At 28.0% G+C, this 26,816-nt stretch overlaps 1 protein-coding gene across 1 annotated transcript in view; it reads left to right on the forward strand.

The window, feature by feature from the left end:
• Nucleotides 1-4,869: 4,869 nt before the first annotated feature.
• Nucleotides 4,870-26,816, forward strand: part of LOC122515586 — a 64,884-nt gene continuing 42,937 nt past the window's right edge. Inside the window, exon 1 of the mRNA XM_043632986.1 lies at nucleotides 4,870-5,176. Within this exon, the coding sequence (XP_043488921.1) occupies nucleotides 4,870-5,176 (307 nt within the window). The remainder of the gene's footprint in view (nucleotides 5,177-26,816) is intronic.

Genomic DNA, 26,816 nt, shown 5'->3' on the forward strand with positions numbered 1-26,816 from the left:
TATATCAAAACTTGTTTTTAAAGTATTATCTTGTAAGAAAATTGTACATCATTCTCAAAATTCCTACATAAATATATACAATGACTCCAAATAATATTCGAACGCAAGAGTATGACCAAGTTTATTGGTTTAATATTTTGGTTGTTTATAAAGCAATTAACCTGGTTGTTTATTTTTAACAATAAGTTATTTGTATATCTTAATAAATATATATAATTTATTAGAAAATTTACATGTATTGCATAATAAAAATTATTTAATAAAATAATGTCAGAATTTTTATACTCGGAAAAATATTAGGATGATAATTTGATATAATAAAATAAATATATGTAAATACTTTTTATAGAAGAAAAATAAAAAAAAATAAATATATATAAATAATAAATATATAAATATTTAATATAAATTAATATAAAAAAATATTATTTAATATAAAATAATAAATATTTAATATAAATTAATATAAAATAATATAATTTAATATAAAATAATAAATATTTAATATAATATTTAATATAATAAATATATAAAAAAATAAATATATATTTAATATGTATATTATAATATTTATAATATATATTTATAATAATATAATAATATAATATATATAAATTTTTTTATTATATAAAATAAATATTGATCACTTATTTAATGTAAACTTAATGTAAGAAGAATAAAATGTTAAATAAAACATATTAAACTACAGCAAAGGTCACATACAACAGTTACCATAGCAACAAAGTGCATTAGCTTCAAAATTGACTAGCACAGATATAAATACATGTAAATTAAAAAGATACATCCCGTAAATCTTGTAAACGGATACATTAACCTGATTTAATATGAAATTATAGCACAAGCCTAATACCAATCAGTGATTGCCAATCACATACAAATTGAATGCATAAAAATAATAATTTAATGTAATTCTTATAAGTTTTCCTCACATGCCACGATATGTTTTCAAAACATATTTTATTATTATAATTTATATATTTTATAATATTTTATTTAATATCTCATTTTTATATATTAAATTTTATATTAAATTTATATTTATTAATTAGAATAATATTATAATAAAATATATTATAATTGAATTTATATATTTTATAAATTATTATTTAATATCATTTTTATATATTATATTTTATATTAAATTTATATTTATTAATTAAAATAATATTATAATAAAATATATTATAATTGAATTTATATATTTTATAATATTTTATTTAATATCATTTTTTTATACTATATTTTATATTAAATTTATATTTATTAATTAAAATAATATTATAATAAAATATATTATAAATGAATTTATATATTTTATAATATTTTATTTAATATCATTTTTTTATATATTATATTTTATATTAAATTTATATTTATTAATTAAAATAATATTATAATTGAATTTATATATTTCATAATATTTTATTTAATATCATTTTTTTATATATTATATTTTATATTAAATTTATATTTATTAATTAAAATAATATTATAATAATATATTATAATTATAACAAAAAGTATTGATTGCTAATACATTGAGTAAATAAAAAATATATTTCTAGAAATAGAAAGAAACAAATCGTTGGTAAGCAATAACATGTACTCACCGACTCGTTGTAACCTCGATAAAGACTCGATGAAGACACTTCTTGTAACGAAATAAACTAATTCTCGAACTGCTATAAAATCCTCTTCGAGATCGCGGAATAAAACTAAAAACTGAAACAAACGGATTTTTCCCGAATAATTTGTTATCACAACGAATTTTGAAAATGAAAATATTTCGAGGAAAATGACTGAAAATTTGTTGACGAACGGTTGCTCACTAGTGATATGCAAATGTTTCGATTAGGTAAGATAATATTTTTTCGAGTTGTGTGACGCAGTTCAAGACACACATACATGATAGAAAGACTCATATATATTTTGTTGAAGTTGCCCAGAATTATTCCGACGATCATTGAATTTCTGTAACGTTCAAATGTTTCGGTTTGATAAAATGACATTTTTTACCAAATATTTATTATAAAGTAAACAAAATTTTCATCAAACAGTGATCATAATATTTTTTCATAACTAATATAAACTTTTTTTACTGAATTCTGTATAAATTTTAAAAATTATGATTTTTAAATTCTAAATGAAACAATGTTTATTCAAATATTTAATAGAAAATTAAATAAACTTTTTTCGATCAACAATAAGCAAATTTTCCTAAAATTGATCAAAAGTTTTCTCAGTAACATAAGACATTTATTACAAATTTTATTTACATTTCATTCAATAGCAGAATTCAAATCATAATATTCAATAAAACAATATTATACCATCCTTATAAAAAGAAGTAATAATAAATGTTACTAAATTAATTTCAAATTATTTAATTATTAACTAATTAATATAGTAATAATAATTATTATTATTATTTTTTTGTTAATTATTTAACTTTTCAAATAATATTTCTAACAAAATTCAATCAATTTTTCCGTAACAACGATAACAGCACACATCAAAAAGTTAATTCAAAAAATCATCTCAACAACCGTTCAATCACCATCAACATTTAGATGTTACAATTCGACAGAAGAATACCGCCTTTTTTCCAGATATTCGTAACAAAATTGAAAAAAAAAAGGAAAAAACTTATCCCCCTCCCCTTTCGAAAAACTCTGATTCATCCATTGATACCCTCCATTGAACTGAAACACGTTTTTCTCATAGTAAATCTAAAAAGTAGTCGAAAAAGTGTACTGCGGTGAATACAAATAATAGCTGTTCGAGGAAACGTCTGTCAAACTTCAAAAAGGAAAAAAAAAAGAAAAAGGAAATCTCTTAGCGCGGCCACACCCTAAATTTGCGAAGAGTAAAAGCATTTTTTTCCTTTTTTTCTTTGATTATTCTTTTACATACAATAGAAGGAACAGCGTCGAAAAAATCGATCGATTGATGCGAGCATCGGTGAACACGGAAAAGAAAGTTTCTTAGGGGATACTCAAAGACTCTACTTCCACGAGCGTTAAAGTTTCTCGTTCGGAGACAGGCAGGACCGATTGGTGAGAAGGAAACGTATTTCAATGAAAGAGAGAAAGAGAAAGTGTGATGAGATGCGGTAAGAGGGGGGAGGGGCGAAGGTTAGAGGAAGAAAAAGCCGATTGGAAGTGGCTGAAGCGTGGAACACACGGTGATTCGTCGAAGCTAACGTCACACTGAGGATAATGGCTTATTAACAAAGCGTGTTGCCAAGGAACGCGAAGGAAGTGACAGAGAAGGTATCTAAGGTATAGAAAAAGAAAATGAAAGAAAAGAGAGAGAGAAAGAAAAAAAGATAGAAAAGGGAGAGTATTCTGACGCCAGGAGTCCAGTCACGGATTTCTTGGACGCCTCTTGGAAGTAAAGGTCTCCGGCACAACGGAGCTTTAATTACGCCGATATCACGGTAATTAAGCCGATCAATGCGTACCATTGTGAGTTGAGGTGAGAGAGCTGAGCTGAGTTGAGTGAGGCCCCAGTCAACTCACGTTCCAGTCCCATCCATAATCCTGAACGCCGTGTACAAAAGCCACCATGAGCGAATCGATGTATAAAGAGGGTGTTATAAGAAGATGGGCCGATACCCCCCACCCCACTCCCCTTTAACTTACCTGTAAGATCTTACCCTAAGAAGACCACCTTCCATGCTATGGAAAAATCATCTCGAGTAAGATGGAGTAGAGACAGACAGGGGTTGGGGAACAATTGGAGATTGAGGATGAGAATAAACAGAGTTACTTTTATGTGTAATACAATGTGGAACTTTCTTGTACTATGTTGTTGTTAATGTTGAGATTAGTTTTGTTTTTTTGTTCTTTTTTTATTTTTTCTTTTTTTCTTTTTTAGCGATTAGTCTTGTTTTCTTCTCACATGACGAAAACTTACAATTACTCATTATACACGATCTTCTCTTTGTGCAAGCTTTTATAACGTTTTGTAAATTATTAACTAGAAATTACAATATTTTTCTGGAAATTTAAAAAATTATATTTTCAATAAGTTTATAAATTTCTAAATTAATAATTTATTAAGAAATTATATAATTGTTTAGTAAATAATCATTCAAAAATTTTAGAAAAATGTATAATATTGTCTTTTACGGGTCTTCTTTTACGGGTTTTAGGGATCCGTTCCCTTTACAAAGATTTTTGCACTTTCCTAACTCTTCTCATTACCACACAATTTACATCTAACTAAACATACAACGAAAACTAATATAAATATATTGAATATATCGTAGTATAATTACTTTACTTACTACCACTATTTCAACTATCATATACACCATGTACAATCCAACACCATTAATTGATTAAACAGATTCAACAACACTTATCTATTGACACAACCACATCTAACCTTAAAAAAATTGCATTTGTTCCATTCAAAAAAAAGAAGAAAAAAAATATATATAATAATTTAATAATTAGTAATCAAATAATTCAATAATATTATTAATATTGGGCACTTTTTATTATTATGAGAAACAAAGTAATAACCCAAGATCAACAAAATGTAAATACCTTACATGATATTTAACACTTTGACTGAAAAAATTCGGTTGCATTAGGTGTATCCACAACAAAAAATATAATAGAAAAATAAAACTTTATATGTTATATAATTTTGTCCTCAATCATTTTTTTTCTAGTCTTACTTTTAACAACTGTAATTCATCCCAGTTCCCAAAATAATCAAACCTTGTTTTATAAAAGTATCACATTAAAGAAAAAAGATCGTAATTTTGAATTCGTGTAATAAGAAAAAAAACACACAAACACACACAAATGTTTGATTATATAATATATAAGAAAAATGAATTTTGATTTGCAGGTAACATCAGCCGCAACAACAACCACTCCAAGTACGAACACGGTTAGTCCTAGCGTGAACGACATGGATTGGTTTGCAGGCGTTACGGAAGAAGAATTGCTCTATTATTCCGGTGTCGGGAACGACGTTGATTCGTTATGGGCAGTCATAGGAAGTTTCGTGCCGCCACCACCAAGGCCACCATACCTCCCAGAGGAAGGCATCGCCACCGATGGACTTACCACCTGTGATCTGTGCTCCTGGGCATGGAGAAACGACAGGCATCCTTTTTCTTTGGATGGAACACTTGGTGAGTTTTACTATTTTTTTTTCTTTTTTTTTCCTTTTTCCATTCATTTCAATAAAATGATGATTATTGTTAATAATAGAGGAAAGGGGTTGTATTATATAGCCCCTATGGTGGTAATTATGTCCTCTTGTGTGATTTTTATTTTAAATATAAAAAGAATATTTATTAATTCTCTCATAATGTCATCTGTTGCATCTATTACCTGTACAGGGTGATCTACAAAAAGTATTCGAAACTTTAGAGGACTTATGTAGTAGTCATTAGAAGAAATATATCAACAAAAGTTCTATAACTAACCTTTCCTTCGTAAAATATAATGTTAGTGTTCAATAGTGTTCCAATTCGTGATCACATCATTCTGTTTTTAAATAATTCAGAAGACAAAATATTTTACATATTATATTAGTTACTAATATTACAAAATAAATCATAAAATACATTATTTTTTTAATTTCTCGGCTTATTGTTTGTCCACTGTTATAATTTTCTGTATATCTGTATAATGATAAAAACATTAGCCATTTGAATATCTGAAAAAGATAACCTCAAAAAAAAAATAATTCTCATATCATTATATACCCCCTTTGAAAACAATTATGTATTGAACCATATTCCTGTATATAGAAAAATGAAGATATTTAAAATAATCAAACTAAATAAGATACCCTATACAGGGTGTTTCGAGATTTACCGGCTAAACTGTGGGATTAATAAATGTAAATTTTACAAGTAGAAATAAGAACAAAATGTTATTTGAAGTTTGGTTAGGAACGTTTTATTAAAAAGTTATAAGCAAATGAAATTGAAATAGAAAATAATAGATCTAAAGGATCAATGAGCAAATCATTATAATACCATCCCAAAGTTTTGTTTTCGTATCGAATTTGAGATACTGTGGACTTGTATATGATTATTATGAAAATTGAATATTCTCCATCTTATAAAATATCAGTGATAAGAAAAGATTGTCCCTTTCTAGTGCATTCAAATACTTATTAAAAAATTCTATTTAGCGGGAACTTTTGTTTTCATCCTGTTACACATTTCTAACAACTACGGAAGTCATTCTCAAATACAACCAAACACATATGTTCAATTTCATTCTTCCGTAAATGAATTAAAACAATAGTTAGTTACGTTACAAGCATAGAAAATAACGATCTTTACAGATAATATAATAGTCAAGGGTAATTAACTATTCGGAGGGCTCGTCCCTACCATAACTAGAATTGTAGATCCGGTAAAGTTTTTTCGTCCAATCAGAATGTAGCTGGTTACGCTTCGATGATTTTCCCTTCGGAATATCAACGTTCGTGGCATGAAAACAAGGACCTCGATGCATTAATGGCGTATAGCAGGGACACCCCCACTCCTCCAGTTGACAGAGTTTACATTTCCATATATTTCCATTTGAAAAATTCTTAATCAGAATACAACTCAACTATGTAGATCTAAAAATAGTTAAAGAAAAACAACAAAATATGGAATAGGTGTTAAAAAAGAGATATAGAAGTAAATATATGCATAACAAAACCAGCAAAGCTTGCCCATTTTTGAAAAATGGGATTGAGATTCATTTTATGTTCCCTGAGCAGAGTGATTTTTTAGGACAGAAAACCCCATTGAATGGCATCATACAATATCTTTTATCTAAATAAATAAAACTGCATTTAAAAATTTCATAAAATATAATATATCGTAAAATAAAATCATAAAAACGCATAATAAACAAAATAATCCCAATTCCGTCCGTAACACTCAACTTACATTCAATAAATATTCACGATCTCGTATCTCCGATAAAATCAGTATCGATCAGTATTACTCAATTTCTATCAATTATATAATTCTCCGCACACCTTACGTACCCTGCTATTACAAAATAATAATAAAACAATCCTTTGTATGAAAGAAAACGAAATGATATAAGAAAGAAAACAAGAAAAAAAAAGAAAAAAGAAAAGAAAAAAAAAATCAACAACCCGATAAATCGAAGATGGGTACCCCTACACACTATACGTTATAAATACAGCTCACATACTACTATCAGTAGTATACCTACATACATACAATACATATAAGTCGATGGTTTTGGTAACGTTGCTTCAGGGCCGTGCACCCCCTTCTTACTTCCCTCCTCTTTAAACGCTTCTCATGCAGACCCCATCGGCCGCACGCATTATCGCCATTACCATGAATTCCCTCGGTTATTACGCCTCTGTTGCACCGCCACCAAAATGGCGCCGAGGTACATATATCCTACCGTGTAAGGAAGACTCGCCCTCGCCAATTCTTTTTTTTCCATATGGAATTTGGCGCCTCCGACCACGGTCATCTCTCTTTTTCGTAACATTCGAGAGGGTAGGCATCCTCCTCTTCTTCCTCCTGTTTCACCCGGTAATAACGAGTTCGTGTTCGCGAGACGCCCTTCGGCGTTCTTTCGATCAACTCTCATACTTCTTTCTCTTTCTCTTCTTCCTTTCTTTTTTTTATTTCTTTTTTATACACGCTTTTTTCTTCTTCTTTCCATTCGTTTTCTTTCAACGACACGAATTTCTTTTTTTAGCTTTTTTTCGAAATTTAACCCTTTGTACTCGAGCGGCGCCGATACGGCGCCCAGCCGATATTTCAAGTGTCAACTCAACCAAAACTAATTACAGAGTGTAGTATTTATCAAAGTTTGTTCTTTTTTTCGACAGATAAATGAATAAACTGATGATATTTGATTATTTCTATACGCTTGTTTGTTTATAAATGTTTTTACAGTACCTGTAAAATGTCTACTTAATTTGGCCGAAATCGTCTAGAGTTGCTGATTCGCGCAAGCGAAAAAGGCCTCGAGTGCAAAGGGTTAATATTAGTTTTCTAATTTTTGCATTAAACCACTAGTTTTGAACGAATACTTTACTGCTTTTATTCAATGATTAAGATCGGACAATTAATGTAACCAATAGAAATCGAGATAATGTTTAGTGCAGCGTAATTATTTTGGATAGTGGTAACTCTCGGTTAACATTGCAGAAATTGATTGGAATTGTTTGGTCTGGATTAAATTTAAAAATATAGATAACAGATGACATAGAAGAATAATATTTTGAGGTTTCTAAAGGTGTTAAATTTATTATCCTAATTAACATAATTAACATTATTTAAGAAATAATATGTTTTTGATGGCTATGATTGGACTTACGCCACTTTCAAAGTGAACTTTTTCATCACTTTATTAGCTAGCAAGTTTTCATGTTAACAAAATATTCATGATATTAAATATATTAGTAAAAAGTAGCTTCAGAATAAAAAGATCGCGTAAAAATGTAACAGTTAAGGTAACTAACTCGATTTTTTTGGGAAATAGATTTACACAACTTTAAAAATAAACGGCTCATATAATACGTACACATGTACATATTTATATAAAAAAAAATATTACACATAAATATATAAAATCTATCGTTGAGTATTAACCCTTTGCACTCGAGCGGCGCCGATACGGCGCCCAGCCGATATTTCAAGTGTCAACTCAACCAAAACTAATTACAGAGTGTAGTATTTATCAAAGTTTGTTTTTTTTTCGACATATAAATGAATAAACTGATGATATTTGATTATTTCTATACGCTTGTTTGTTTATAAATGTTTTTAAAGTACCTGTAAAATGTCTACTTAATTTGGCCGAAATCGTCTCGAGTTGCTGGTTCGCGCAAGCGAAAAAGGCCTCGAGTGCAAAGGGTTAATATTAGTTTTCTAATTTTGGCATTAAACCACTAGTTTTGAACGAATACTTTACTGCTTTTATTCAATGATTAAGATCGGACAATTAATGTAACCAATAGAAATCGAGATAATGTTTAGTGCAGCGTAATTATTTTGGATAGTGGTAACTCTCGGTTAACATTGCAGAAATTGATTGGAATTGTTTGGTCTGGATTAAATTTAAAAATATAGATAACAGATGACATAGTAGAATAATATTTTGAGGTTTCTAAAGGTGTTAAATTTATTATCCTAATTAACATAATTAACATTATTTAAGAAATAATATGTTTTTGATGGCTATGATTGGACTTACGCCACTTTCAAAATGAACTTTTTCATCACTTCATTAGCCAGCAAGTTTTCATGTTAACAAAATATTCATGATATTAAATATATTAGTAAAAAGTAGCTTCAGAATAAAAAGATCGCGTAAAAATGTAACTGTTAAGGTAACTAACTCGATTTTTTTGGAAAATGGATTTACACAACTTTAAAAATAAACGGCTCATATAATACGTACACATGTACATATTTATATAAAAAAAAATATTACACATAAATATATAAAATCTATCGTTGAGTATTAACCCTTTGCACTCGAGCGGCGCCGATACGGCGACCAGCCGATATTTCAAGTGTCAACTCAACCAAAACTAATTACAGAGTGTAGTATTTATCAAAGTTTGTTTTTTTTCGACAGATAAATGAATAAACTGATGATATTTTATTATTTCTATACGCTTGTTTGTTTATAAATGTTTTTACAGTACCTGTAAAATGTCTACTTAATTTGGCCGAAATCGTCTCGAGTTGCTGATTCGCGCAAGCGAAAAAGGCCTCGAGTGCAAAGGGTTAATGATGTTTTAATATCGGTATAGGACAAATGTGTTAGGTTATTTTAACCCTTTGAGCATTATTGATTCATTTATGTGTCCAACTAAAGCTCGACATAAAGGATTATATATGAGTTTGATCATTTCTTTTATATACAAAAGATATTATCATACAATATTTGCACAGAAATGTTCTACGAAATATTTATCTGAAAGTGAAATAATGAAATTCGTCGAGTGTAAACTGAAATAAAAAAAAAAACAAACATTGAATTGTATCCAATGTAGAAATGAAGAATAACCGTTATAAAAACCAATGTGGAACTGATTTAATGTCCGTTCTAAGAAACTGAAATCGAAATCGATATGGACAGGAACAGTAATATCCACAACAGTTATATGATTTTTTTTTTGTACTCATAACTATTACAGTACGGTCTGATATATAACAGTTAGGAACAGTTATATTCCAAATCGTTTTAAACCCTTGCCTGTAAGGTACTTTAGCTTTGTGGTATCATTTACAGCTTCTTCATTACAATTAGTTTACCATAGTTCTATACTATCTAAAGAACGTTGAAAAATATTTAGTTAGATAATTATTACGTTGTGTTCGGAAAATTCGTGCCGATTTTGAGAAAAATATACAATCAGTCTCGGAAATGTTCATACCTTTACTGTCAATTTAAAACAATCAATATTTTCTAGTAATACAATATTTCAAAATTCTTATACAAAGATACATATTTTAGGATTATTCCATTTTTTAATTCATAGAATTTTTTGTTTTTCTATAAAAAAAGCCATTTTATTCTAAGAAAAATTAACTTTTTGATAAATTATAACATTATTGGAATTACTAGAATATACCAAATTGTTTGAATTATTTGAAAATCTTCTTCTGTTAGAATTAACGTTAAAAAATTGCTGTTTATTTTTTCTAATATTTGATATTTGTTTAAAATTTAAAAAAAAAGAAGCATTTTAAAAATAATTTTCCGTTATTTGGAAAACTTTGATCTACTACTAGAATTAACATTTGACGAATAAGAAAATATTTGCAACGATAAACGAGTGCAATGTTCTAAAGAGAAGAACCAAAAAAAGAAAAAGAAAAGAATAAAAAAGGATGAGAAGCTTAAAGGAGGTTGCCAACTCGGTAATCATCGCGTCACTTCGCAACCCGTGAGATGTAATAATTACGAGATCGCACCTATGACTCTCTCGACGTGGCGAGACCTCTTTAAATCTTTTTGTTTTTTTTTTCTCTTCCTCTTTCTTCGTCAGAAAAATAAAAGTAGAAAAAGAAAAGGAAGTAAATAAAATAGAAATAATAAAAGAGAAGGAAAATGAAATAAACTCGAAGGTGGATCGCGTTTGCGGATCCTACGTTTCAATGTAAACAAGAAAAAAAAACAAAGAAATGTTTTTAGTTGGTGCAAAATTAATTGCAGTTTTTAAGTAATCGAATTTAAATATTTATATGATTTTAAACGTTGGATAATTGTTGAATGATAAACATCGCATTTTTTCCAAAAACTATTTTTGAATTGTCTTCACAACAATAACTTTTATTTCAATCATTATTGTTAACAATTAAAAGATTTCCTGATATTCAAAGCTTTCGTTTTCATTACAAAATTTTTCGAACTAATATTAAATCGAATGTTTATATCTTTTGTTCGAAAGTATGTTTTATATTTCAAGCTGTTTCTACTTACAATTAGCGTTCAAATTTAATCACTTACGATAAAATCATATGAATCGTTCTTTTTTCCTCGTAATTATATTAAAAAGAATATAATTACAATAATATACAATGAATACAATAATATAAAAAAAAATCAATATCCTCAGCTTCACTCTTTGCAATGAGGTGTACTATCAAGTCTAGTATAACAGTTAATGTCGGATTTTTTAGGTTATGTTGTTTAAATTATCACAGAACAACTTCACAAACGCTTGAAATAAAAACGACATTAATTATTACTAAACCTAATACATAACCTATACATAACCTAATACATTATTAAATAAAAGCAACTAAACAAATTTTGTGTCAAATAAAAAATAATAAAACCATAACGATGTTTGTATCAATCTTATGATACAAAATCTTTAATGAAATATAATAATTAATTAAATTTCTCTAATTTAATATTAAAAATGTAACTGATCGAATTTCTTGACATCCCTATAAATCCCAAACGTACTAGTTTTACCAGTAAAATACTGCCTTTCGTCCGTTAATCTTGGTTACTTTTGAAATGTAACCATTACAGATTAGAAAACATTATAAAACAAAAAAGAAAAATTATCCTGATCATATAATTAAAAAAAAGTATTATAGTAAAACTATTTTAAGTACGTTAGATTCAACTAAACACGAGTAACAAAAAATGAATTCATCACAATTAGTATAATAGTTATAGTTCGTTGATAGTCAGTTAGCTGAATACATATTTAATCGAGAATCCATTAAAAAAAAAAGTAGATAACATCCAAAGAAAGATATGGACCTTGACTATTCTTCATTTCAACGATTACGTTGATTGTTTCTTCACTTTTAATTCGCGAAGTTATATACACCCGCAGATATACCTGTTCCAATCTTCATGGAATTGAACAGCCTGCAGGTAGTTGGAGTCTCTCTTTCTCCTGAACCATACAAGTCCGTATTGGGCCGATACTATCTTTCAGTCTCTGCGTATACGCCTGGACCCACGGGTACATAACGAGGTTCTTCTTCTCTTTTATTTCTCTTTTTTTTCTTTTCCTTTTTTCTTCTTCTTCTTCTTTTCGGGGATCTTTTTTCTTTTCTCCGCGTCTTCTTAACTTCCACGCTCATTCCTTTTTACCCCACTAGCACCTCTGCACGAAAACAGACGACGAGAACGACGACGTGACTTGTAATGCGAGAAGGTCGGATATAAGCGAGAATAAAAAGCATCCTTCTCAAACCATTATATATATATAATATAATAATAATAAAAATATATATTATATAAATATGTTTTCTTTCTACGAATATATTCTTTTCTTTTATTTCTCGTCTCATTTCCTATTACTTTATTTTTTTTTCTTCTTTTCTTTTTCGTTTTTCTTTTCATTTGGTTTTGAAGAGATTCAAATATTCAAGTTCATCGGTTATCGAAATTTCTGCGTGATCAGGGAGCACTCACTTCTGGTTTAAAATGCTATTTATACGATCGATTTAATAAACTTCAGTGTGTTTACTCTATTTTAAATATGTATTTTGTGTATATGTAATTAGAAAGTTAAATGAAAATGAGTTCGTAAGTTTTCTCTTTAATAATAACATAACTATACTATTAAGTCTATACTGAAAAAAAATTTACTATTTAACAAATGTTTAAAATAAATAATATATGTTTGCCAAGATTAATAAATAACTTATTGTTAAACATAATATTTTCGGCGATTGCTTTATAAATATTCGAAATATGAAGAAATGTAATTGGTTATACTGTAGAGTACGAATATTTTTGAGAGAGAAAGAGAGAGAGAGTCTCACTAGATATATTTGATATTTATTATATAAAATATACGATAGATGAAATAACAAACACAGAGTACGTGTAGCTGTAATAATATTAAATTAAGTTGTAATCAAATGACTGTTTTATTTTTATACAAAAATAATTATTTTATTATTGACATTTATTTATTTACTTAATTTAAGCGTAAAGTTTACGAGATCAATTAGTTAGAAAAATGTAATCGAGAAAAAAAAATATAGCCTTCAACTCGCTTTATTTTCGGGCGACTGCTCTTCCATCTGAGCTACCTAAAGACAACTTTTGGACCAAATTATCGAATAAGACTTATCTGAAAGAGAACGCTCGTATACGAGTACAAATCCATATACCAATTCTTTCATTCCTGAAAATTACAATACTTGCAGGGACCCTTTGCAAGTTGTTTATTCTCATAGAAAGAATGATTGGAAGCTATACGTACTAAGAATACGAGGTTCCTTTCAGATAAATCAAATATGACAATTTGGGCCTTGGATGCCTAGACTGGGATTCGAACCCAGGACCTTTCGTTTCCCGAGCGAGCACTCTACTACCTGAGCTATGAAGACATACGTACATACAGTTCTTAATATTCTATATAATATGATGTGTCAAGTTATCCAATAAATTCGTACAATTTGAATCGTATTTTTTACTTTTAATTAGAAAAAATAGAACAGACTTATCGACCAACCTAATAGAATATGCATAATTTATTTTATTATGTATAATTATATATTATTACATATTTTGTTGGAAAAACCTGCTTTACCGATTGATATTTATATTAATGATGATCTATATATATCGATAATGTATTTCCTTAATTTTCTTAATTGCCGTATGAAACGCTGTTGTATAATTAACTCATCTATCGATAAAAATAATATCAAATCATTATTTTCTTGTCGTATATACAGGATGTTAAAAAAAGAATCCAATATTCTTGTCATTTAAAATAAAAAATGTCTATTTAACTTAGATCCTAAAATTCGATGTAACCAATATTTCATTATTTATAAGCGTTTTATATCGTAATCTCTTAGAAACATATTGCATTTGAACTGTATTCAAAAGAGAGTGTAACATATCAAATAACTTTGATTTGTGTACATATTATTTTTTTTCCGATTCCTTCCTACATATATGTCTACTAAAATCAATAAATGACTCTATGCTTAAAGCAATATAATCAAAATTATATTCTTATATAACAAATTGATGTAGTTATAATCAATATTAAATTGTAGTGTCCGAATATATTCGGAAGTAACTGTACATATGTATATAAACAAGACAAATCTTTTAGATAGGATCGAATATACTACATATTAATATACAAATCTATATAAATATATATATACATGTAAAGATATATGGAGTGAATACAGCATGATCAGACGTTAAACTGGTAGTTAAATATTCGCCCGAAGAAGTTAATTATTGTTCTGTCTTTGGAATTATTAGTTGGGCCAAGTAATGGCACACATACCTATACAAACTTACGCAAATTGCTCGGAACGTAAATTACATTTCGATGTTTGCCTTTGCTCCGGACGCTTATAAATCACGGAAGGAATGATGTAACGCGTATGCTACATAGGACAACTTAATACAGTATGTACGTACGTACGTACACCTTTCTAGTAAATGGCAATTAGCCTGCCTAAGCAATATTCTAGTCAGCGTTTTCATTAGCACGCGCTAAGCCACCACGTAGAACGACTGAATTCGCGACACTTCATTTATCTTTAGGTTTCGCGATCTTCACGATTAACTCATAATTACATGCTTCGTATATAATCGTACCTTTCAACGACGCTGAGAATTTCCGTAAATGAACCTTGACGATTGAGAAACAAGCATTGAGATATGTATATATGTATGTATGTATGATCTATGCGAAAAGTAATTAATGTTAACCAGTATGATATTAACGATATGAAGCAAATATTATCGTAAAATACAGTACGTACTATATTACTGTAAAATATCTTACAATTAGTAAAACTACAATAATCAGATGGATATTCATCTATGTATTTATTAAAGTTATAAGAAATGAATTAATAGATCTCTAAAACTGTACGCTTAAATGAAGTAAATAAATTAATGCTCTAGTAATAAAATAGTTATTTGTGTAATAAAATAAAACAGTCATTTGATTACACTACTTAATTCAGTGTCATAGTAACTGCACTTACTTTTTATTTTAATTTTTATGACACAATTTATATACACACTTTTCGAAAATATTGCCACAGTAAACTGGTTAATTAAATGATTAAGATTAAATGACTTCTTCGAATTCAAGGTCATCTATTTGAGTTAACTAACACTAAGGGTGGCCAACCTTTTACATATCTTGCGCTATTTTTTGGATATACGTGATTGGATACGCCATAAAACTTCGATAAATTTTGTTGATTTCCTCATACTTTTAAAAAATTAGAATAATTTTAAGCTGAACACTTATTCGAAAAACAACAATGTAATGGGATTACCATAAAATAAATATTCGAATTCATCTAGAACTTTCATAGGATCTTTTCGCATTTGTCTGATCTCTCGTGCATCGTTTTGATAAAAGGAAACATTTTAACTTTATTTTATTCTTATTACCTATCAACAGGGGGGTTCAAAAACCGATAAAAAAAAAGAAACGTTTATCCAAAGTATGGACGTTCTCGTTGGTGCTAAACATTTAATGGACAACAAACACGAAGATATCAACTTGACCAGAGATGAGAGCATTTAACAAGATTTCTTTTTCAATCTTAAGGTATCTAAAAAAACGAATATGGTAAAAGCAGTGACGTCTCGTGGCTTGGAGTCATTTGGGTGCTGGAACTTTCCAACAAAACATTCACACAAATAATACAACATATATGTGTTTAAATAAAATATCAAAATTATAGTAAAAATTAAACGTGAAAAAAAATAATGTTTGCTACCGAAAAAATTATACATTTTCATATAATTAATAAATACTTAAGAATAATAAAAAACTGAAATAAACTTAAAAGTAAAAAGTTCTTAGTAAAAATATTTTAAAAAATGTATACTTATTGGATTGTTACATAAATAAATAAATATTATTTATTGTTGATAAAATTATACAGTTTGGTATAATTAGAAACTTCTAAGAAATAAGATCTGTTCTTCTCTTTTATTTGAAATGAAATCTAAATATAAACAATAATAGAACTATACCAAGGACAGTGAGAAATTACGATAATATTTTGTATCTTACTAAAACGCTTACATGTTTACATCCTTAGATATATGACAGTGCTGTTAACACAATGCTATAACATCCTTCGCTTTTCTGAGTTCCTTAAAATAGATTTTTATTATTTTTTATATCAAATAAAATAATTTTATAGAATTGTTAATGATAAAATATAAATGTTACAATTCAATATTCAATTACAATAATATAATTATATAAATATATATTATCATATAAATTATTATGTATATATATATTTTTATATTTTTATTATGTTTATTATATTTTTTATTATATATTAAATTTTTATTATTTTTTATATCAAATAAAATAACTTTATGGAATTGCTAATGATAAAATATAAATGTTACAATTCAATATTAAATTACAATAATATAATTATATAATAATATAATATATTAAATATTAAATAATTAATATTATAATTAATTATTATAATTATATATAATATAAATTATAGAATTATATAAATATAATATAAATCTAAATTAATAAATATATATATTAAAATATTAATATATATATATAAATATTAAAATATTGTATATATATATATTTATTTATTTATTATTTATTTATTTATTATTTATTATTTATTATTTATTTATTATTTATTTATAAATATATATATTTATATCGAAAGGAAAAAAAAAATAATAAAGGATACTGTAGTACCATAGTTTCTATGGATAAACCGTTAATGATTTTAAGTAAGAAAGAGAGCGTAACAGAGGGTTAAATAGATGTAAGAAAGAGAAGGAATATCATGGAAGAGCTGTTACTGAAGACACCAAGATACGACATTCCTGGCGTTATTTCTGGTAATTAAGATTACATAGCTATAGTAGATTTTCATTGGAGACAGGTTGTCGCGTGTTTCGAAGTTACCTTTAACGCCCTAGTCATACGTTGCTTCCCAAAACTGTTTCTCATTTTTTTTCTTCCTTTATTTCAGTCTTATCTTAAGGCACTTACCGAAACTATGCCGAACTTCAACACCTTATCTCGAAATGTGGAATCATCGTATCTGCGGTACCGGAAACATCTGCAGTGAGCCTTGTGGCTCACCGGAGACGATAACAACCTCGTTTAGGAATGCTTGTAAATGCGTGATCAGAGTCGCACAACTCACAATCAGTAGTGGCGGTTAATTTTATCCGAACTTCTTTTCGTTATCTTGTTACAGGCGAGAGCATCGACACAATCGAAGTAGGCAAGGAAAACCTTTATTGATTTTGTTTTTTATCTTCTTCCACATTTTATTTCCCTTTTTATTTGTTCACTTTTTCTAACACTGAAACCAACGAGCGCGATCAAACGACCGTGTCTTGTGATAGGTAAAAAAAATGCGGGAATTTGTAAGAATCTTGTAAATTGTAAAAAATCAACTGGAAACGAATATAATGTACATTATTATTTGTAAGTATAACAAAATATTTTGTTTACTACACGATTGGTCGAGATCCTAATCTGTATTAAGATATAGAATTTTTTTTAAAGCGATTATTTGACTATTTACGATAGAAATAGGTATATGTGAAATGTCGGTAGGTTTAGTGCAAAATATTCTTCGATAGCATTATGAAAAATAAATAATGAGTATAGATAAATATTTTTTTATTATAAATCCAGTAATAACGTCGATTATTTAAAATAATGTGAAGATTTATTCGTTTCAGTAGTCGAATACTTAATTACAGTTATTAAATAGTATGGATTTTGCAAATGTTTAAAATAAATAATATATGTTTGCCAAGATTAATGAATGACTTAATATTGAAAACAATATCTTCGGTGATTGCTTTATAAATATTCGAAATATGAAGAAATGTAATTGGTTATACTGTAGAGTACGAATATTTTTGAGAGAGAAAGAAAGAGAGTCTCACTAGATATATTTGATATTTATTATATAAAATATACGATAGATGAAATAACAAACACAGAGTACGTGTAGCTGTAATAATATTAAATTAAGTTGTAATCAAATGACTGTTTCATTTTTATACAAAAATAATTATTTTATTATTGACATTTATTTATTTACTTAATTTAAGCGTAAAGTTTACGAGATCAATTAGTTAGAAAAATGTAAACGAGAAAAAAAAATATAGCCTTCAACTCGCTTTATTTTCGGGCGACTGCTCTTCCATCTGAGCTACCTAAGGACAACTTTTGGACCAAATTATCGAATAAGACTAATCTGAAACAAACGCTCCTATATTAGTACAAATCCATATACCAATTCTTTCATTCCTGAAAATTACAATACTTGGAAGGTTTCCCTTTGCAAGTTTTGTTTATTCTCAAAGAAAGAATGATTGGAAGCTATACGTACTAAGTATACGAGGTTCCTTTCAGATAAATCAAATATGACAATTTGGGCCTCGGATGCCTAGACTGGGATTCGAACCCAGGACCTTTCGTTTCCCGAGCGAGCACTCTACTACCTGAGCTATGAAGACATACGTACATACAGTTCTTAATATTGTATATAATATGATGAGTCAAGTTAACGAATAAATTCGTACAATTTAAATCGTATTTTTTACTTTTTATTAGAAAAAATAGAACAGACATATCGACCAACCTAATAGAATATGCATAATTTATTTTATTATGTATAATTATATATTATTACATATTTTGTTGGAAAAACCTGCTTTACCGATTGATATTTATATTAATGATGATCTATATATATCGATAATGTATTTCCTTAATTTTCTTAATTGCCGCATGAAGCGCTGTTGTATAGTTAACTCATCTATCGATAAAAAGAATATCAAATCATTATCTTCATGTCGTATATACAGGATGTTAAAAAAGAATTCAATATTCTTATCATTTAGAATAAAAAATGTCTATTTAACTTGGATCCTAAAATTCGATGTAACTAATGGCTTATTATTTATAAGCGTTTTATATCGTAAGCTCTTAGAAACATATTATATTTGCACAGAGGAATTTTCTTAATAATTCACTATTTCTAGGAATTTTTGAAAGCGTATGTGAATTTATGATCTGTCATTCAATGTCATTGAAGATTGAAAATGTTAACTATAAATAATAATTACTTTACTAATTTTCAGATTATTTAAATAAAAAAATATCTTTTCTTTTATTTTGAAAACTAATTTTAAGTAACTTTAGTCGTGCAGTTCTATCGATACTGAACGTTCGTCACTGAATCGTTTTAAAATTATAGATCGTTACTTTAATAACGGATTGAATTGGAATTGTTTATTTTTACTACTCACTTTTCGAAAATGTTTACATTATCTAGTTAAAATTTATAATTTTGACTTATTTTATACTTTAACAGATTAATATGGCTACTTCATGTGATATTTAATTCATGAATTACTTCATTTAGTAACGAATTTTATTTTTTATCATTAACATATAGGAATATCTTTTAAGAGAATTTGTAAAACAAACAACAATGAGTACCCAAATGTTTGAAACAAATCGATTTGACCGGTAGTGACAGATTTGCTGTTCATTAAAATACTTGAAGTTTTTATATTCGATGTTATACTAATCATTTATACCACATACTAATATCTTATGATAAATACTGACCAAAATTGTTGACAGTACCGACCCCAATAATACAAAACTTTTATATTATGTTTATTCATAGTGGTAAAAAGTTCTCATTATTCAGAATGATTCAGCTAACATAAGACCGACCACCCGAATAGCTTCTACAAATTTTGGTGATAGGAAAAAATCTTTCGAGCCAAAGTTGTTTGTTATAGAGGGATCGGTCGTGTTATGGGAAACATTTTTTCCAAGGTGTAGAGACGTAACAGATTCGAAGGTAATCATCATTTTCTTAAATGGGATTATAAATTTTTTAACATCTACAATTGTATACCTTTCAAAAACAATTTTAACAGTTATCTATATTTAAGATCATGGGCATAAAAAAAAATTGAAAAATTACACACAATTTACACACAATGTATAGTGTTTCACAGTTTTATTCATCAAACTGAAATGTTATTATTATTAATTATTTATGAATAGATAAATATTCGTGGATATTTTAAATAGATGATCAGCATCTTTAATATGAACAATCTTACGTCAAAGCTTAATATTCATACGTTGTTTTTACTAATATTAATAATATAAAAATACTCACTATGTACTTAAAATATTTAAAATGCAGTATTAATAAGTATAATACTAACAACATTGATAACATACTATTGTAATACTTTATCATAAATAATTATTATTTATTAAAAATTTTGTTGAAAAATTGTTTAAAAACAACAATTTAATGAATAGTAGCCTTTATCTTTAATAATTTGTTTTTATCTTTAACTCGTTCTTTTTAATTTTCATTGTTCTTTTTTAATTTTATTTTACAAAAATTTCTCAGACGGTAAAGATTACAGACACTTTGACATCTTGATTTAACTTCTTTTTTTTTATATTTTATCGTACAATTTGTTCTTTAGTTGCCTCCTCGAACAGGTTCTACTACTTAGTCGCTACCTTTTTTTATGAATCATGCTTATCTAACTACTCAGTTAGAAAAGGATTCCGCGAATGATGAATATTTTAGGAATTTTTTCTTTCACTAATTGATTCGTCAATTCTCTCAAAATTCAGTGACATTTACGAAGCTTCCGTCGAATTCTTTAAAAGCTGTCAAGATTATTATTAAAATGTTTCATGCGTGTAAAACGATACGAGAAGAAATTTTATAATAATTTTTTTCTATTTTTTATTATTATTTTATTATTCATTTTATTCGTTTTATTATTCGTAGTTAAACAATGACGTTAAGTTTGAAGTAGGTCGCAATGAAATTATGATTACATGTAAATAAAAACGTTGATAATGAATAGTATGCCGCCATCTTGAATACGACAATGCTTGCTTTGTTCCCACATTAACCTCATTTAATAGATTATATTCTTCGTGTGGGACTTTCGATGGATCTCAAAGACGACTATAGAAGTCTAAGAGAAGTGTCCACTCTTTTTCATTTCATTTTATACGTGCGTACGTTATATTGAAAGAAAAAGAGAAAAAAAAAAAAGAAAGAGAGAAAGAGAAAGGGAAAAGGAAAAGGAAAAGGAAAAGGAGGGCCAATCCACTCAATTCTATTCTCATACCTACTTTTACTTGAATCTGACGTTGACGAGTACCAAGTGCGACGTCCTGGAGAGTCTTGACTACAAAGATGACGTCTAGAGTTCTCTTGGCCTCGTTCTCTACCTTTGGTTAACTCCTTGAAAGAAATATGCGTAGAACTTAACTTTACATTTATCATTTTTATTGTACGAACCAAATATAAAGAATGATTAGATGTAGGGAAATAATTATTTGATGTTTCATTTAAATCGTATATAATCAATTGTTCTTATTTCATAGTTGGATATATCAAGAATTATGTCTTATGATAGATATTTAAAAGTAAATAAGAATTGAGGTTATGTTTTTCATTTTTATTGTGGAAAAAAATGCAAAAAATAATAAGTTTAATATATTAGATTAGAGAAAAATAAATCCATTATTTTTACGTTTATTTCAAGACAAAAATAATGAATTTTTTATTCCCTAACCTAATAATAGTGACTGGCACTAAGTTTGTTCGTGACGCTACGAGGGTCACTGGTGACCCCCAATTAGATAAATGCGTTGCACATGATTAAACATTTTAACTTATATGTCCTACATAATTATGCAACAAAAAAAACATGGTATTTGACGTACTAATAAAATATAAAGTATTTTTATAAATAAATTATTTTTATAATTAATATAGAAAATAATTATATAATAGGTATATAAATCCTTGTTTTATTTTTGATTATATCCATTAAAAATATTTACAATTTCAAAAAAAAAAAAAATACAACTCGATTGTAGTTCAGTTCGTTCTCAAAATAGAAAAACAAAAACGTTAATAATAACTATCTTAAAAAAGAAACCATAGTATCCAAGAATTATTTCCATAAGTATTACCATGAATTAAGAAATAAAATCATAATATTTACAAGGTATATTATATACGATTCGAACAATTCTATCTTAAGTATATACATTAATTTTGATGTTAAAAATAAAAGATAATAATTAGAAGATCATTGAGGGGTACGCTGCCATTTTGTCAGGATTTTGATCAAAGAGCGGCACACGTTGACGTTTCACGTTTCGAAGAGCCGCCAATCTGAAAGACTCGTCTTGAATTGAGAAAGAAGGAGGAGGAGGAGGAGGAGGAGAAAAAGGGGCAAATTTCTGATCGGAGATCAGCCGATGCAATCTGAATGCACAGCTCGATAATCCTGCAGGTAAAAGCGACTCGTCTTGAAGGACAATGTTAAGCCGTTTAGATCAAACGGATAAGCATATCCACCTTGAACGTTTCCTAGTGATGGACATACATACCATCGAACCCTTTTACCCGCTTTGATACTTTCATTATCATAATTATCAGTCTTATCATGAATTTTCTTTTTTTAAAAATATCCCCTTGATTTTACAAATCGACACTTTTGTTTTTGTATTATTATATTTTTTTGTGAAAAAATATTTTCTTATAGTGAGGTTATTTACTTGTTAAACAAAAGTTCCTAATGTTTCTAGTTTCTATTTTCTTCAAATATTTTCTTCAAATATTCTAATTAAATATTATAATTATTTTTACGATTTTTTCTTACATTTCCATCAGAAAATATTGTATTATTATTAGGTTGGCTAATAAATAAAATTTAAACTTTTTATTCAAATTTTAATAAAAAATTCTTACAAATTTGAATATCTTGTTTATTAAATTTACATTTAAAAATATTTTCTTGTTTCAATATTAGATTCCTGTATATTTAACTGATTTTTATACAAAGTGTAATGTACTCTATAGATTAATTTAATTTGTATGCTCAATTATTTCTACCCTAACATTTTTTACCTTACGATTTCTTTATCCTTAACCTATTCCCATGAACAATCATTCTGACACATCCGTCTACTCCCGTGTCTCTAACTCCCGTATACATTTCTATAATGATAAATTTATAATAATCGATTATAAATGTTTGTAATAAAATAATCTAAATTTTTCATAAATAATTTTATAATTGTAAAATATGTTTAAAATACCTAAACAAATGTTCCCCTAATTAACAAATTTCAATATAAAACGAATACCCTTTTGAAACATCTGATCAATCATTGAAATACATAATAACAAAATAACGTCATCATTATACTTCACCCACACACGTAATAAGTTCATTTAAATGATACATGTCACTTAATCTCTAACCAATCGATTTAATTTGTTAAACGAAATGATGATTTCTGACTTGTAAGATGAAAAAAGATGGTTCGTCGCGTGCCTAAGATTACCAATTAAGAGCTTTCACCAAATCTATTTGGTGCACAATATTCTTCTTTCATTCTATACGATATCTAACGTCAACTGTTCGACTGTCAGTTTTTTGTTCGTCCAATCGGCCACACCTTCGTCGACAGATACGAACGAAGAAAGAATAAAAAACCATAAAAGAAAGAAAAAAAAGAGAGAAGGAAATAGAATGACCGACATCATAGAGAAGTTGTTCAGTTGTCCATCGAATAACCCAGCTGTCGAGATAAAATGACGGATAATTCGACCGGTCGATCGTTCACCCGATGATGGATCTGTTCTCGACTATTATTTATTTTTTTCTACCCTAGGTCTTCTTAAACTTTACGATTTATAAGACCTGACACGGTTTTCCTAGACATGATCAACGATGGGAAAATGTATTTATCTTCGTTTCTAAAATATCTACTTTGGTATTCACAGTAACATTTTATCATATAATTGACTACATTGAGAAAGTTTCATGACAGTCGTTTGTTGGTGATACTAAAAGTGTTTCATGACATAAATTGTGCTCTTCGAAATATTTCAACGTGTTTTGATGTATTACGATAGTAGCTCGTAGGTTGATATTATAGAGGTATTGTTTTAACATCTTAAAAAATTTTAAATATGAAATCAGAAACCCATTTTGACGAATTTAAAGAAGAGATCTGAACATTTTTGAGCCTAAAACGGTATAGAAAACCATAATACTCAAAACTTTTTAACCCACCAACTTTCGAACCTCTTTTTCATGCGTTAGGTTCAAGACTTTGCAGTCCTTGTCGTATTAAGCTCAGGATTTTTCAACCCATCCATGTATATTTTTCCTATAAATTTAACTACAGTTCGTAGTTATGAAATTTAAATCTGAAATTGAAATATCCCTAGATAAAACGCGCCATCTAGACTACATTGACGCATTTATTAGCGATATAAAACTCGCCAACTGGAGTATCATCAGAAGAGTATAAGTCAACAAAACACAAATCCTCCAATAATAAATAAAACACCTGAAAGAGAAACAAAAATATAATTAAATTAAATCAATAAATTTACTATTGAGACACCTTGTACCTTCATATAAATAATAATTAGAATTAGAAAGTATAACATTGTCATTATCTTAATAAATAACTCATCACTTTAACAATTCTTCGTATAAATAACTAATTATTTATCGTTTAAACTACGAAATAATTCTAACCTGTCTCTTTCTATCTTTTCTCTCTCTCTCTTTCTCCCTAAACTGAACGTACCAACTAGTTTTCTTACCCATACGACGTGGGGCGTTTCAAGTCGTGGCAAGAATTATTATATCATGTTTCTTCGTTAAGACCGATCGCTGACAATGAATAATTCATAAGATACTTAACCGTATCGGTGCTTCGATCTTATCTCTAATAACACGAAGGCACACGTTGCTGAGTCAAGAATCAACGGTTTTACGCGGAAAGTGCTCACTCTTCTCGTCTTTCTTTCTCTCTTTCGATGCAGTGGCGGATCAAGTCAAGTGGGGGCCCCGAGCGGTAAAAATTTCGCAACCCTTAATAACCCTTAAACTGAACTTAGGAAAATAAAGTTTTAGAAAAAATTCCCATTAGATTATAAACAAAAAATAGAAAGTAAATAAAATAAAAAATTTCATACTAATCGCTAGTATTTAATCCACCTCTTCTATAATGTTGCTCAAGAGTGCTCTTGAAAGAGGGAAATCGTTTGGTGATTAGTTTACATAAATAATCTTTTTAATGAAACACATATTTTAATAATAAAATAAAGTATTTATATTTTTAAAGAATGAGGAAGAACCCATTAGCTGTAAAAAGATTTTGATAGCAACAAAGAGTGATTAATCGATGAAGAGATAATGATGCTGCGAATTTTAATATCAGTAATCAGTAAATCAATTTAAATCAACAGATATAATATATCAATAATTGCATGTTGTTTACATATATACAACAACACATTAAATGAACTTATTAAAAAAAAAAAAAAACAGAATTTTTATCGGACCCTAATGAAAAGACATTTTAAAACCTTAAGGCTCTTTGGTATTCTGAGACCCTACACAGCCGGTTAGTTCACTTACTACTTAATCCGCCACTGTCTCGATATGGGTATTACATTTTAAACAGAGGCTGACATTTTTACCATTGGATCCATCATCCATCATCGACTCGGTCTTTCGATTGACTCGTTAGGTCGTTAACAGAATTGAAAAGATAGAGGAAGAATAAGAAGAACAGAAAGAGAGAGAGAGAAAGGAAGAGAGAGAAAGTGAGAACGTTGGGAGAACACAAATCGCCTAATCGCTTGGAGGTTACCATTTTGCTATACCACGATCGACACGACGAAATGATTTACATGCCAATATCGATTGGTCTCTTCCTTGATCATTTTCGATATTAAGAGAATTTCTAAGTTCATAGAGAAAGTTTCATTTCCTCTTTCTCTTTCTTTCTTTTTTTCTTAAGATTAAATGAGCCGTTTATTTTGAAAGTGGCCTAACTCCATATAACCTTAAATTGAGATATTTAAAGGTTTGCGTTTCAATGCAATTAAAAATATACGTAAAGATTAACAATGAGTTATGTTGCTTAAGTGTATCTGAAGGTGTTAAATTTACAGTTCCTATTAAAATAATGGCAATTATTAAGTGAATAATATGCGTTTTCTTACCAAGAATGGAGTTAGGCCACTTTCAAAATTAACAACCAGATTCGTTATAAAATTTGAAGAAACCGAAGTCCATTCAACATAATTAAAGATGCTTCAAATTGCGAAAAAACAATACTTATTTTATTTTACATATCTTTATAACACTTTAAAAACATAAATTAGGCGAATCAAAATATTTTTTACAAACATAAATTACAAA

The sequence above is a fragment of the Polistes fuscatus genome, unplaced genomic scaffold (genome assembly GCF_010416935.1).
Source record: "Polistes fuscatus isolate 324 unplaced genomic scaffold, CU_Pfus_HIC Scaffold18, whole genome shotgun sequence".
NCBI lineage: Eukaryota > Metazoa > Arthropoda > Insecta > Hymenoptera > Vespidae > Polistes > Polistes fuscatus.